Raw genomic sequence first — 15,776 nt, forward strand, 5'->3', positions numbered from 1 at the left:
TAGAAATAAAGTTTATTATATTATATTGACATCGATTTTCACCTTAAGAAACTAGGGGAAAAAAGGGCAAATTAAACCCAAAGCAAATAGAAAAAATGAAAATAATAAAGATGAGAGTAAAAATCAATAAAAACAAAATTATAGAAATAGAAAAAGCTAGTAAAATCAAATAACTGATTCTTTAAAAAGATCAATAAAATTGATAAACCTCTAGCCAGACTGACCAAGAAAGTTAGAAGACAAATTACTAATATAAAAAATGGTAATCTCATCTCCTTTACAGTCATCCCTCCGTATCCGAGGGGAACTGGTTTCAGGACACGCCTTGGATACCAAAATCCGAGAATGTTCAAGTCCCTTGCATGAAATGGTGTAGTATTTGCATATAACCTACATGCATCCTCCCGTAAACTTTAAATCTCTAGAATACTAGTAATAGTTAATATGATGTAAATGCTATGTAAATAGTTACCAGTGCATGGCAAATTCAAGTTCTGCTTTTTGGAGCTTTCAGGAATTAAAAAAAAATATGGTTGGTTTAATTCACAGATGCAGAAGCTGTGAATATGAACGGCCAACTGTATACACAGATGTTAAAAGTATAATAAGGTAATATGATCAACTTAATGCCAATAAATTTGATAACTTAGAAGACATAAACAAATTCCTTGAAAAACGCAAACTACCAAAGGTCATTCAGGAAAAAATAATAACTCTTAATCTATTTTAAAAGTTGAATTTGTAGTTAAAAATCCCCATAAAGAAAATGGCATTCCTAAAAAGCTTCATTGGTAAATTCTACCAAACAATTAAAAAACAAGTAAAACCAATTCTACTCAAACTCTTCCAGAAAATAAAGGAGTAAGAAACATTTCCCAACTTATTCTGTGATAACAAACCCAGTAAAAAAAAAAAACTCAATAAAAGAAAAACGACAGACTAGTATTTCTCATGTGCACAGGTGTAAAGATTCTTAGCTAAATTTTAGAAAATGGGATCAAGCAATATATGAGAAAAGTTTTAATAATTAAATGAATTTTAATCTCACTCACTAATGAGGAATCACTCATGTAAACAAAGGTGATTCAACATGAAATCAACCAATGTAATTCATCATATTAACAAGGAAAGAAAAGATTACTTCAAAAGATACACAAAAAGTATTTGAAAAAACTTAACATCCATTCATGCTTAAAATTCTTGGCAAATTAGGAATACAAATTTCTTCAACATGAAGAAGAGAATCTTCCAAAAAATCAACAGCTAATGTTAAAGACTGAATGCCTTCCCCCAAGATCAAGAACAAGGCAAGAATGTTTGCTTTTATCACATACTGATCACTGTAACAGAGGTCCTAGACTGTGCAATAAGGCAAGAAAATGAAATAAAGCCATACAGATTGGAAAGAAAAAAATAAAACATCAGATCATTCTAAAAATTTATGTCTCTCAGCAACCTTAGTTTTAATAGATTTGGAGAAGGAACATTACAAATTTAATAACATGAAAGTACATTTTGAAGAGGAACTAAAAGTTAAAATGTACAGAGTGATATCTAAGATATATTTACAATCTAAAACATTCTTAAATCAGTTTTGGATTTTATACTTTCTAAAATGTTAAGAACTGCTTCTTCAGATATCGTACCAAAAAGTATGACGTATTCAATACTATATAACCAATTTATTATAGGAAAAGAGAACCAATTCTCTTCTAGGGCTAAAATATGCCCAGATGATGAAACTGATGGAAAAAGCTACACAATGTGCATTTCATAAATAAAAGATCTCATAATAGTTAGTTTAGCATGTGTATTACATTAAATAAACTCAACTTTACTAACCTCTGACCAGATTTTGCCTAACTTTTAAAACAGCTCCAAGGTCACAGTCAGTAGTAGCATATGCATGAGGTACAGTACGTTTAGATTCAGTTAACCTCTTGGCAATAACTCTTCTAATATTGCTAGTAGGGATTTCAGTGAACGTGCCCTGCAAAGAATAACATGTCCGTTAAACCATAAATAGAATTGGAAAAAACAAGCAAACAAACTATAACTGAAATCCAGTCTCAATGACCTAACTTATGAAAATAAAAATTAATACAGTAAAACTGTTATGAAAAATTCTTAGTATAAGAAGAAATATAAGAAATCTGAGGAATTTCAACTTTATAGTATATGACTGTAGAAAAAAAGCAGAAAAATTCATGTTTCAGTTGTGAATGGAACATCTATGTTACCATGTTTAAGATGATTAAAAAGAAATGTACCAAATCATGAATTAACCCCTCATGGGTGTGCTTATTGAGATATCACCTACAAGCCCGTAAGTAGCTTCTGTTACAAACATCACTTCTTAATAAAACTCAAAGCAATCAATAAATCAACAACTACAGGCAATTTTTACTTGTAAAAATGGCATACATGAGAAAAAGGTAATTCAAAATACTAGATAATCTGCCAAATTATTTCTATTTTGGTTTGTAATTAAAAATAAAAAATCACATGAGCATCTTATTTCCAAGAAACTCATAAAGTATGAATGGGATAATAAAATCTTCTTGTAACTTTACTGTAGCTTTTCCATTCTGTTCCTTGAACCTCTAACAAAAATATGATGGACCTTAAATTATGTCTAATTCCTTCTTTGTCCTTCACTCCATTCTGGGACTGGATTACAATCACTTAGGATAATACAAATCAGCCAAAAGTACAGATGACTTCTTTTTTTATAAATGCTTTCTGTGGGAATTAAACATCTTATGTTAGCAAAATACTTGATCAAATAAAATAAATGCTGTCTACATACTGTAAGAATTTTAAAGGTTTATCTTTCAAATTTGAATAACTTACTTTTTAAAGAAATAAGATTTGATTACTCATAAACTTTTGTGTATGTAGTCACGAATCATTAATGTACATTTAAAAAATCTGTTTCTCATGAAACTTGTACTGTTTTTAATTCTTTTAAAATACTATATTGGAATATATTTCTCCATCAGAAAAAGCAGTGTAGGTTTATTTATTTATTTTTTTCAGTGCCCATTCAGCTTTATAACAAACCTGATTATCCTGCATTTCTTCTGATGGGAAGCAAATGACATAAAAGGTACTAAGAAAGGGAGACAGAGAGGCAAAATGGAGTAATTTGAAAACAAAAAAGGGCTATTACATGTATCCAAGAAGTAAAGAATGATTAGCTATACAATCTCTATAGTTCTTCACAGTAAGACTATCAACTCCCTTAGTCAAAAAATAAAACATATGCACAAAAGGGAGCTGGTATCAGCTACCAATTATTAGTATCACACCCAAGAAAAAAAAGATATGAAAAGTATCACGATTATAGAGCATATACATGGCACTGACATTGTGGAACTTGTGGCAAATTTAAATTGAATCAAAATTCTATTTGGAAGTTATTAGCACTGTACAAACAAATCTGGTTTATGGAAATATGCAAAACAAAACATTTAGAGAATTTTTGTCTTCATCACTTTGAGCTACTACTATAATGGACTGGTAAAAGAACTCATGAAACATAGAGTAATGGTTCTTATTTTCTCTCTCGCTTAAATCTGAAAAATAAAAATCTACTCAGATGACATTACCGCTACATTAGGCTGTCCAGGAGTTGATACTGGAGGGATCATTGGCCGGGGATAAGATGGGCTGGCTGTGGCCTGTGGGGGTAAAGACGCTGTGGGAATGGTTGGCGGGGCTGGGGTGGGTCTGGATTCAGTGATCTTGCCCATCTGTTTCAACTGGACCAGTTTGAGAGCATCCCTGGAGATAAGAAGGGAGTTAGATAACCATGATTAGCAACCAGGAATATAAGAACGTTCAGAAAATGGAGGCCAGATGTGAAGGGAAAATAAAGAAATACACTGATGTCAAGGCTACAATGCAAAACGATTTGAGCTAGACAAGAAAATCTTGTCTCTTACCTGTTCTACTGATTCATATTTGTCCAATGGCTACAATATTTGCACATTTTTAAAATAAAACAACAAACAGATTTTATCAAAGTATTGGGTGTAGACAGTTATTTTTTTAAGGAAAATCAGTCTTTTTTTCTGGGGGCAGTGTCTTTTGGTAGATGAGCAATTCATAAATTAAGCTATACCCTCATTCATGGTATTTGTGAAATAATTTTCATATAGCATTCAGAAAGTGTCAAGCTTACTGTACCTATGACTTTCATTAGAATATTTACTAAAGTATTGTTTATCCTGGTACAAATTAGCTTGTTTATGGCCAGGAAATCATACCTCAAATGCTATCAGCACAATCTAATGTAATAAACCTAAGCCACAGCAGCATTTATAATGAAAAATAACTAAACAAGTAACAGACTTGCCTTTGTATTACTCTGCAAAACAAAGGTGTCTTTGTTTATTACAAGGATATAATTAGACTACTATTCAAACTCTCAATCCATTCGATGTTACAGTGGTATAAAGTCATGTACTTCCTTAAACAAAACAGCTTTTTCAAAAATTTTAATCTGACAATTCTAAAGTACTTAAAAATGTTTTAAATCTAAAAATTTTTTTAAATGAAAAAGTTTTACATAGTCTAAAAACAACTTCAGGGTAACACAAATCTAAAGGCAAATTATATTTTTATAATTTCTTAAACACAGTTAATGATTTGATATTATCACATACTAGGCAGAACTCTGAGATGGCCCCAATATTCCTGTTCCTGGTGTACATACCCCATATAATCTCTCTTGAGTGTGGGTGGGCCTGTGAATATGATGGATGTCACTGCCATGATTAGGTTACATTACATGACAAAGGTGATGGATTTTGTAGACATAATTAAGGTCCCAAAGCAGCTGACACTGAGTTAATCAAAAGGCAAGCTATTCTGAAAGGGTCAGACATATCAGATAAGTTCTTTGAAAGGAACAGGGAATTCCAAAAAGAAGAAATTTGAATGGCGATGCTCCTGCTTGCATTGGAGAAGCAAACAGGCATTTATGAACTGTCTATGGAGGTGACCTCGTGGCAAAGACCTGAAGGAGGCCTCCAGGAGGTGACAGCAATCCTTGGATGACAGCAAGCAAGAAAACAGGGCTCAGACTCCTACTACCCCAAGGAACTGAATTCTGCCAACAACCATGTGAACCTGGAAGAGGGCTCCAACCTTCAGATGAGACCCTAGCCCTGGCTGACACGTTGATTTCAGCCTTGTGAGACCATGAGCTGGAAACCCAGTCATGCTGGACCAGGACTTCTGACCCACAGCACTGTTAGATAATAAGTGGGTGTTGTTTTAAGCTACTAAGTTTGTTGCAATTTGTCATGCAGCAATAGAAAATTGACACAGGCAGGAATGCTCTAGCTTGGGGTGGCATCATGGGAGGGATCTCCCAATGTGTACTGGTACATTTTTAAGGAAGGAGAGTCTATGATTTTTATATCAGGTCCAGAAAGGGACACATGAACTTAACATTAAGTGCAAGTAAGTTACTTGTTTCAAAATTAAAGAGCTGACATTTAAGATAAGAGGTCAGACTGACAAAGAAATCTTAAAGGTTGTATCATCCTTGATCTTTAAGTACTGAAAGAGGGAATAGAAGTGGAAAAGTGAGCCTCTTGTGTATGTACTGTGGTTATGTTAATGTAATCTTACACCAGCCATGTGAGGGAGGTATTATTATTCCCACTTTATAAATGAGTAAGTAGGTTCAAAGAGGTTAAATTCCATTTCTAAGTCAGTAGTTCTCAAGCACCTACTCTACTCTAGGTGTTGAAAATATAATGTTAAAACACTTCCCAACAAGGAGTGTTATTCTATAGGAGAGTCATACATTAAGCAAGTAAACAAATGAATAGATAGTGAAGAAAATAAAGCAGAGTAATGAGATTGAGAGTCATGAGTGAGAGGAGGTGTTACTTTAAAACAGGGCGGTCAGGGAAGGACTGAAGAAATAATATTTCTGTGGATGGACATGAAGGAGCAAGTCTCAACAACAGCTGGGAAAAGCATGTTTCTAGGCAGAGAACAGCAAGTGTAAAGGCAGGGAAATTAGGGCTTCTAAGAACAGAAGGAAGCCCAGCGTAGAAGGAGGGCAGTGAACAAAGTGGAGAGGGTTTAAAGGTGAAGCTGAAGAGGTAGGCAGCTAGGAGCTGCCAGGGCTGGGACCAAACCTGGGTATGGCCAACTCCAAAGCCTGTGTATTTCCTACTACCTTTCTAATACCTGTGTAGAGTATGCCAATTAAACTAGGCAGAGTCGGAACAATTTTTTCTCAGAAGAAAAGGCTAGAATAGAAAGAATTAAATGAGCATATCTCAGATTAACAGCAATTCTGTGATTGAATGAAGAATAGTTATCTACCCAGTCTGAAGTAGCTAAAAGTAGGACCTCCAGACAAAGGCCCTTCACCTACCACACAAAAAGTAACAGGAACATAACTAGAGGCAAGCCTGGTTCTCCAAGGGTGAGCCACAAACCTGATGGTAATGGCAGAAAGACTGAGTGTCCTGGGGAATGAGCTTATGTGCTCTTAAGGCTTTTTAACAGCAAGCTTACTCCTATTTGGAAGTTAATTTTAAATTTACTTATGATATTTATAACCCAAAGCACCATTTTCCCAGTTAATTGTTATAATATTTACATGTGAAGTAAATGACTGCCCTACAATTCCTGGGGATTTATGTCATGAGTCAAAACCTTGGCCACATAGATAAAAGTGTGAGCACTGATATAAGATAAGGCCTTTTGTTTTAGAAAAATGCCTTTAACAAAGGATATTTCGCGTTTAAGAGCTGTTACAGTCTAACATTACTAGTCCCCTTTCATCATATAAGGTAATTAAATACACCTCTCTAACAAAATCTATTATTAATCTGGGTTTTAAAGTTTAGCATCAGATGGCATATACAAAACACACTGATTTCTTTATACAGGGATCACTAGTGTACCCGCAGTAATCGGTTAAAAACCAACAAACCAACAAACAACAACAACAGAAAACAATGAACACTTGAGGAGACTAAAAAAATCTAAAATAATGCCTGAATACATTCTACTTTAAAAAAGGTTGGTCACACTAAATAGACATATTCTTATTTCACTATCAGCATTACTATTACTTACTATTTTTATCAAGAAAAGGCAGTTGAGGTTCATCCCTGAAAGTAAGTAGGAGTCATCAATCATAAACAAGCAGAAAAGCAATTCTGGCCATGGGCTCACAGTAAACTTTTATTGCTGATTTTACACTTATATACCTCATAAAGTATGAATGTTAATTATTGTTTAATAACAGCCAATAATTTAGTTTCTGTAATGCAGAGAAAGATTTTTAATGATTTCTGTCCATTAAGTAATCAGTCTAAGCTTGAAGAATGAGGTAGATATTAAAAGCTATAAAAATTAGAGAAAAACTGATACACCATTCACTTCTGCTTTGGGCATTCACTTAAGGCAGAACCTTCTCTACCAGATCCCTTAAGTCATTTGGGTGTGCTATGAATTAGTTTTAAAAAGAAGTATCACTGAAAACATACTAGACATGACTGTCATGCCTACTATATTTGTGATGCTGTGATACGAACACAAACATTAGCTACAAGTATGACTTAAGACGTAGATATGCCAAAGAAGTTAGGCTATAGGCCAAGAACCTCCAACAGTGTCTCTGGCACTTGTTTTCCTAAAACAGTTACATGTACAGGCAAAGCAAAGTCTACATGCTTTTGCACAACATATACTCTGAGCAATATGCTTGCTTTCATGAAACATTAAAATAGCAACCATGACACTTACGGTTTTCTTCATAAATACAATGGGTCAGAGACACCTCCTCAGCTCTTGCAACTGACTTTTCTCTTCTACTTGCACTTTTAGTTGACAAGGTAAGAAGGAAGGATGTCTCTCATTATTTCAAGAATGTGTGCTAAGGTATTTGGGGCACAGCTTATGCTGAAGGCTGCAATTTGTCAGTCTTACCAGAAGATGACATTTCTGTAGATGACACGAGGACAAATTTTTTTTCCAAAGCTCACCTCAGTGTTTAACTTAAAACAAGGTATCTTTAGTAGTATACAAAGTAAATATTCTCAATAATGCATGCTTTAAGGATCCATTTTCCTCATGAAATCTTTTGTAATATGTCATATTTTAAAGACCGAAGGGTGACCCTCTTATAGTAGGGAGTTAAAGGGCAGGGAAAGGACTGGGTAATAGGCAGACAAAGATAGCAAAGATATCAAAATCATAACTCTGTAATAGTGCTTCCTTAGGGTATCCAACAAGATAACACCATTCTGTCCTCCTTAGGAGATGTCAGACTACTATGATAACTTTCAACTTTTAAACTTGGGTTTAAAAAAGATACTTGTTCATCGTATATGTATTAAGCACATACGGAAAGAGAAGGGAAAGAAAAAGAAAACTCTACTTCTTTACCCCACTGCCGTCACACCACTGATTTGCCCTCTAAACGGTCACTAATCACCAACTTCAAGAGCCTTTTCTCAGACCCCTTCCTCCCTGACTTATATCCATCTCCTAGATATCCTCCAACACAGAAATTTTTGCCTTCTAAAATGTTTACCTACTGATGATCTCAACTGTAACTATCACTTTATTATCTATCAAACCTTCCTCTCTAGTACCAAACTATCTCCCAAGATGCATCTTCACCTCACTGATTCTAATATCTGGAATCTGGTTTGTCAGCACTGACAATAAGCTTCAAACCAAACACATTAGTTATTCCACCAAGACAAATGCTTCTGCAAATCCCTTATTTCTATTTATGGGGCCAAAATGTCATCACCTGGAACAGAATCCCAAGTTCTTCCCTTGACTCATTGCTATCCTGGTCTGTGCTCTACATTCTATCCTTTACAGGCTTCTGGATTTTCTCCTTATAATGCTGTATCCATCAGTGATCTCTCTTTTAGGTTCCTACCCACATTTGAGTATTCATTCTCTCTTAGCTAGACTACTTTATGAGCCTATTAATTTATCTCCTTACCTCAAGTCTTTTTCTGCTGCAATTTATCTTTCACAAATTTGCAAAATTGGTCCGGAGCCTGTGCTCCGCAACGGGAGAGGCCACAACAGTGAGAGGCCCGCGTACCGCAAAAAAAAAAAAAAAAAAGTGAACAACAAATTTGCAAAATTGATCTAAGTTACATCTATGATTATTTTACATTTCACCAAATCTTCAACAATTAATGAATTAAATATAGACTCTTTATCTTATCCCTCAGATATATATGGGTAAGTCTACCATGTTATAAAGGAAGTTGTTTTCTCCCATTTTTACAGAGACTTTTTCATAAGGTATGGACTGGTAGAAGATTAACAAAATTAAGATACAAGTAGTATATACTAAATAAGGATTAATGTGGGGAAAAAACTAGGCTTAACTACCTATCAGGATTCTTTATTTTAATTTTTTATGGCTAAGTGAAACTTTGAAGTCTTTTAATTAAAAATCCACAGTCCAGGATGTTGCGTTTCAGCCAGGGGTCAGAACAGCTGATTTCCAACTCATGTGAGTATGTTGGCACAAACTTCACACTATATGTTTAAGAAAACCACACACACCTGTCTGATTAACAAATCAGTAAGGCTGAAGTACAGATAAATGAGAATATCTAAGAATTAAAGGGTATTGCTTTCATTAAAAGAAGTATCCAACAATAAACCAATGCTTTAATGAAGAGTAAAATAATCCAATGAAAAGAAAGAAAAGTCACCTGGTTTGCCACTCAATAATTTCATAACTTTGCTCTACCTCACCTTGTAAAAATTTCTGCCCAATACTACTGATCACTTTTATCAATAGTAGATAAACAGGGAATAAGCATATTGCTTTAAAACATTAACTCAATTTGAAAATTTAATATTACTCTAGTAGAAATGTGGCAGACACCACTATAGCAATTTCACATTAGCTCATATGCCTATTTGATTAACCTCTGTCTTCCTCACCAGACTAATTTTCAATAGAGCAGGGGTCATCTGTTTTAACATATTCTTGAAAGACACAAAAGTTAAACAAATAGAAACACATAGTGTTCTTGAACAGGAAGACTCAACATCATAAAGATTTCACTTCTCCCAAAGTTAATTTAAAATGTGCTACAATCCCAATAAAAATAACATAGTCTTCCTGCCCAACCCCACCAGTAGGGCTAGACAAATTGTTTAAAATTCATTTGGAAGAATAGTAAAATAAAAATAAACCAAGAAAACTGGTTTACTGAAAAAGAAGAGAAAGGATAGCTCTATCAGATTTTAAAGCTTACTATAAAATATTTCTAATTAGTAGTGTGGTCCTAAAAAAGTGAGGTACTAATTCACGGACAGACTGAGAAACGGAATAGAAAAGAAAATCTAAAATGAGACCCAACTGCCTATGGAAATTGCTTTGATCGTACACGTGAGCAAAATCCAAATGGGTTAAGAATGAATTTTTTTCTTAAACTATGCTTCAGAAATTTAAATGTGATTGCATGATTATTTCATACAAACTTAAAAACAATATAAAGATTCACCATTTTGCACTCTAATTTTCTCCATTTATCATCATTTCTAAGGTTCTGGCTTAGTTATCAAATTAGAACTATTTTTCAGTAACGCTGCAATTATTCAAAAAACAACCCTTGCATAAAATACATTTTATGCTGACAAAAGCAATTAAAAGTACAAAAGAACAGTGTATTTCCTTTTAAATCTTAACACTAAATAAGCCCTTCTTTAAATACTTTCAGAAAAAGATGATCATGATAAATAATGGAACTGGTTATTACAAAAAGCACACACGTACTCTTTAGTGAATATCCCCCGAGGGCCAGTGGCTGTGCCCTGGTTAGCATCCAGTGCGTGTTTTTCCAGAATATTGCGGGCAGCTGGACTTAAACGGAACCTAAAGAAAACATGAAAATTAATGGAACCAATGAACACTTATATTTGATTCAAATATATCTAAATGTCCACAGTTTTGCTGAGAATTAGAAAAATTAAAACATAATAAAGCTAAAATGACTCCCATAGTGACAGTCAAATAAATTAATCTGTACTAACCTGGTTTATTTTACTATGAAAACATTTTCATACAAATTTAACTAGTTATTATTTCAAAACACTTTTAATAAGAATAAATATTCATAGGGAGAAAGCTTCTATTTTGACTAATCACTTTTCACATGGCTCCTCACCACATACATCAATAAGAAACTATGTTGTTCCTTCATGTTTTTTTTATTATAGTAAAATGTATGTAAAATTTACCATTTTAAGCATTTTTAGGTGTTATAATTGAGTGGGATTAAGTACAATTACAATGTTGTACAACCATCACCACCACCCATCTCCAGAACTTTATCATTCTCCCAAAATGAAGCTCTGTACCAATTAAACAGTAACTCCCCATCCCTCCCAGCCCCTGGCAACCATCATTCTACTCTCTATCCTTACTTATTTGACTACTCTAGGTAACTCATATAAGTGAAATCATTCATCATTTGTCCTTTTGTGATTGGTTTATTTTACCTAGCATATCTTCAAGGTTCGTCCACGTTACAGTATGTGTCAGCATTTCCTTCCTTTTTAAGACTAACATTCCATTGTATATATATAGCACATTTTAGACATACGGGATGTTTCCATCTTTTGACAATTGTGAATGCTGCTGCTATGAGCATGGGTATATAAATATCTCTTCAAGACCCTGCTTTTAATTCTTTTGAGTATATCCAGAAAAGGAAGTGCTGGATAATATGGTAATTCTATTTTTAATATTTTGAGGAACAGCAATTCTGTTTTCCAGAGTGACTGCACCATTTTACATTCCCACCAACAGTGCACAGAAATACTAATTTCTCTATATCCTCAGCAACACTTGTTATTTTCTGTTTTGGGTTTTTTTTTTCTTGTTTTTAGATAACAGCCACTTTAATTAGTGCAAAGTGATATCTCAATGTGGTTTTGATTTGCAGTTCCCTAACATCTTTTTATGTGTTTACTGACCATATGTACATCTTCTTTGGAAGAAATGCACACTTGAGTCCTCTGCCCACTTAAATTGGGTTGTTTTGTTGTTGAATTACATCTTAACATATTTTTTCAAGTCCTTAGTATTTACATGCAAGCATTTTTACTTCATATATAAAGAAGAGAGGCAAACACAATTATGTTGATTCTACAGACAAGGAAACTGAGACACACACCAATAGGTCACATGAATAAGTGTCTACTCTTCAAATAAGACCTTTAAGCCTAATAGCAAACACAAATAACTACACAGTCATATTTTTAAAAATGAGTAAAACGGGCTAGATCCAGAAGTTTATAACTCCGAAAAGGAGAGGAACAAATGTGGAATTTTCTGCATTTCTGGGAAACAGCTCTAGTTGATATGGGCTCAATGGTACCAAATCTTCAGATTTTTCAAGAGAAACTGAAATTTTAGATTTTTTTTTTTTTTTTTGCGGTACGCGGGCCTCTCACTGTTGTGGCCTCTCCCATTGCGGAGCACAGGCTCCGGATGCGCAGGCTCAGCGGCCATGGCTCACGGGCCCAGCCGCTCCGCGGCATGTGGGATCTTCCCAGACCAGGGCACGAACCCGTGTCCCCTGCATTGGCAGGAGGACTCTCAACCACTGCGCCACCAGGGAAGCCCTGAAATTTTAGGTTTTAATGTAAGATTAGCTAGTAACAAACCAACTGAAAAAATTTTTTTAAATCACTACATGGGCCAACACTGTGCAGGTTCACAGGTCAGCTGTTTTTAAACTACACCATGGGGTTTCAGACCCATGAAAATTTCTAACACTGGATATTAACAAAATCACAGAGTATACTACCTTTGCAAAAGGGAAAAGAGCATTAAGTACCAAGCATCCATGAGCCTACCTTGTGATTTTCATGGAAAATAAAGAGTCAAGGCAATGGAGTCAGAAACACTGTGTATGATAATGGAAAGTTAAAACTCAGTACTTCAAACACACTGGCAACTTCTTCTAACAAGAACTGACAATGGTAAACAACTGGAAAAAAATATAAAAATGAAAGCGTCTGCATTTTTATTTATGCTCAAAAGCATTCTTAATAGGACCATTTTTCTAAAAAGAACTTTTTTTTACAATAAAAAAGGAATTTCATATAATTATAGAGAATATTAAAGTAAATAAATAAAACATAATTTTCAGAGTCCATTGATTAAAGTTATGGAAAGCTAAAGTGAAACGATGTTTACTAAGTATCTGTGTTGTTACAGAACAACTGGACAAAATCGAGCTCTAATACATGTCAGAAACTCAAATGCAGGGTAGTTAGAAAAAGAAGGCATGTTAAAATGCTAATTTCATTTTATATCAGCTATACATTTGAAACTGTAATTCACATTACAGTAATTAGGATTCCACGAATGAGAACACAATATGAAGTTTGGTACACTGAATTCCATTCTGGAATCCTAAAGCCTAACTCAAGCTCAGTGGGGACACAGGCTGTTTGTCTTTTTCTCCACAAGGTGTACAGGGCCTTCACAGTACCTGGAATATAGTAGGTATTCAATACTATTTGTCTGTGGAATAAACAATGATGGTAAAATAATCATTCCTAGACCTCAGTTTCCTAAGAGAAAAAAAGGGAAGAGCAGCAACTTCCTACTTAATGTACAAAGGAGTTTTAAAAAGGATAATGATTAAAATACTCAAAAAGTTGCTGTAACATTTTTTTTTTTTAAAATAACATCATTCAAATAAACATACTCACTGTAGTTTTCCTGGTGTGTGTTCCTTTTTGACAGGGGTAGAAATCTGTGGTTCTGGTGAAGGGCAAGGCACTGATGGTTTTGAAGCTGGTGACGAAGGACCTATATCTTTGGGAATTTCAACATGTTTCCAATCTTCTCCTTCTTCAACTAGCAAACCAATTAGTGAACCTAGCCGTATATTTTTAGATCCTTCTGCAACCTATATTTTAAAAAGAAAATAATTGCAGAGATGGAAAGACTCATGACTTCATGAAGTAGTTTATTCCTTGGATAATTCTGTACCAGTTAGAAATCTCTCTTAACGTGAGCTAAAATCTACACCTGAGCTAGCCTGCCTCCGCCTTTCATGTGCCTTGCCTACCTTCCCGCACTTACCCCTTTTTTCACTACTCTCCTCCTTCCAGTTACTGATTCTACCTCCTGAAAAAAAACCAAAAAACAAAAATCTAGAATCTCTTCTCTTTCCCACAGGCTTCAAATATATAAGAGCTACCATTACCATCTTCCTCTTGATGTCATTCAGTACAAATCCAAAACAGGAGTTGTAGTAACATATCTTAACTATTGGTCTTTCCCAGACAGTTTCCACAATGGCTTAGAGAATTCCAAGATTTCATAAGGGATTAATTCCTTCAAATAAGTCATATTTATGAAAATTAATTTAAAGTAAGATCTTTTCAGTAAACTTAGTCTCTGGAAAAAAGGACATCCCATTGTATAGACAGAATTGGTTAACTACTGTGGTTAATAATGTTAAATATACTTTCCACATTTCTCTATATTTAATTTCTTCCCTGTATGTATATTTGAAAGACCTAAGAAATAAAATAAAAACCTCATGAATTTTCTATAAGTACGTAAGAAACATGGTGGTGTCTCAGCTGCCCACTTTTTCATAGATATTGCCAACTAAAAACATAAATAAGATCGAAGATGATTTTTTTAAACTCAAATATATTTGAAGCATTTCAGCAGCATTAATTTATAAAGAAAGAGTTGATTCTTATTTACTTATTAAAAGAAGTCCCTAGAGAACCTTCAGATGATAATATAAGTTCAGTACTGGAAGAAAATGTCATTCCTTCAAAGTTTTCTATTGTTCCCTTTCAATTACTTTAAATAAGGTTCATTAGAGATGTAATCTAATGAATAATAGAATGACAGACTGCAGGACAGTCACTAGTATAGTAATTATAAGTAAAAGCGTAACTCTTAGAATGGGTTTGACATTTTCTAAGTAACAGTAATTTTCATGGTTATTAATATGTGCACTATTAAAATAATAAGGCATAAATTCTGAGAGTTAGGAAGCTTTCTAAGTTTACTAACTACTGATGGAGAAGAACAGTAAATATATAAAAGAAATGGGTACGTAAAACTAAATAAGGATGTTTAATGAATTGTGGCTGAGGAAAGAAAAATGCTAAACAACCCAAGAACAATTTGTTTAGTTGTTCATCACATACTAAAAAGTTTCACTTCTGTGGACTGCTCATTTTTCTTTACTATGTCAAAAAGATGAGTTAAGATTACTAATGGGTTAACACTTTTTCTTCTTCTGAAAATGTCTATTTACCTGCTTATGAACTGCTAACTCAAAATCACAAAGTAAAATGATCAATTTTCTTAAAAAATTGATAGAAGAAAGCATTAAGTGATATGAAGTACACTTGATGTTAATTCCTATCAAAACTGAACCAGAAATAGGATCAATATCCAAGTTCAAAGAACCTCACTCAAATAAAAAGCATTCTTTAAAAAAAGGAAAGTTTTATTTTAAAAATATCAATAGGTTTCTAAAACCTGAATCAGATACTATGTAGAATCTGAAACTGACACCTCACCTTGTTTCATTTACTACAATAAATCATATAAATGATTCCATATATACCCTACTTATTGACACCTTCACAAGTGGGCAATAATGAGCATTTAGTATCATTTCCATTTTTACCATATCTAAATATCAAGTAGATTTTATTTTTAACTACTCATATTTTTCCATTAAAAAATGACACGA

General features: G+C 33.9%; 1 protein-coding gene across 2 annotated transcripts in view; it reads right to left on the reverse strand.

The window, feature by feature from the left end:
- The window catches only part of PDHX (pyruvate dehydrogenase complex component X), a 78,676-nt gene that overhangs the window by 20,190 nt on the left and 42,710 nt on the right, over window positions 1-15,776 (reverse strand). For both annotated transcript variants that reach the window (XR_013829575.1, XM_079930553.1), the window contains exons 4-7: window positions 13,756-13,955; window positions 10,805-10,903; window positions 3,612-3,786; window positions 1,843-1,990 (exon numbers count right to left, since the gene is read on the reverse strand). Coding sequence is in view for 1 of the 2 variants with exons in the window: in XM_079930553.1 (XP_079786679.1) it covers window positions 1,843-1,990; window positions 3,612-3,786; window positions 10,805-10,903; window positions 13,756-13,955 (622 nt within the window). In the remaining variant the exon portion in view is untranslated. The remainder of the gene's footprint in view (window positions 1-1,842; window positions 1,991-3,611; window positions 3,787-10,804; window positions 10,904-13,755; window positions 13,956-15,776) is intronic.

This window comes from Stenella coeruleoalba (assembly GCF_951394435.1).
Source record: "Stenella coeruleoalba genome assembly, chromosome: 8".
In the NCBI taxonomy this organism is placed as follows: Eukaryota; Metazoa; Chordata; class Mammalia; order Artiodactyla; family Delphinidae; genus Stenella; species Stenella coeruleoalba.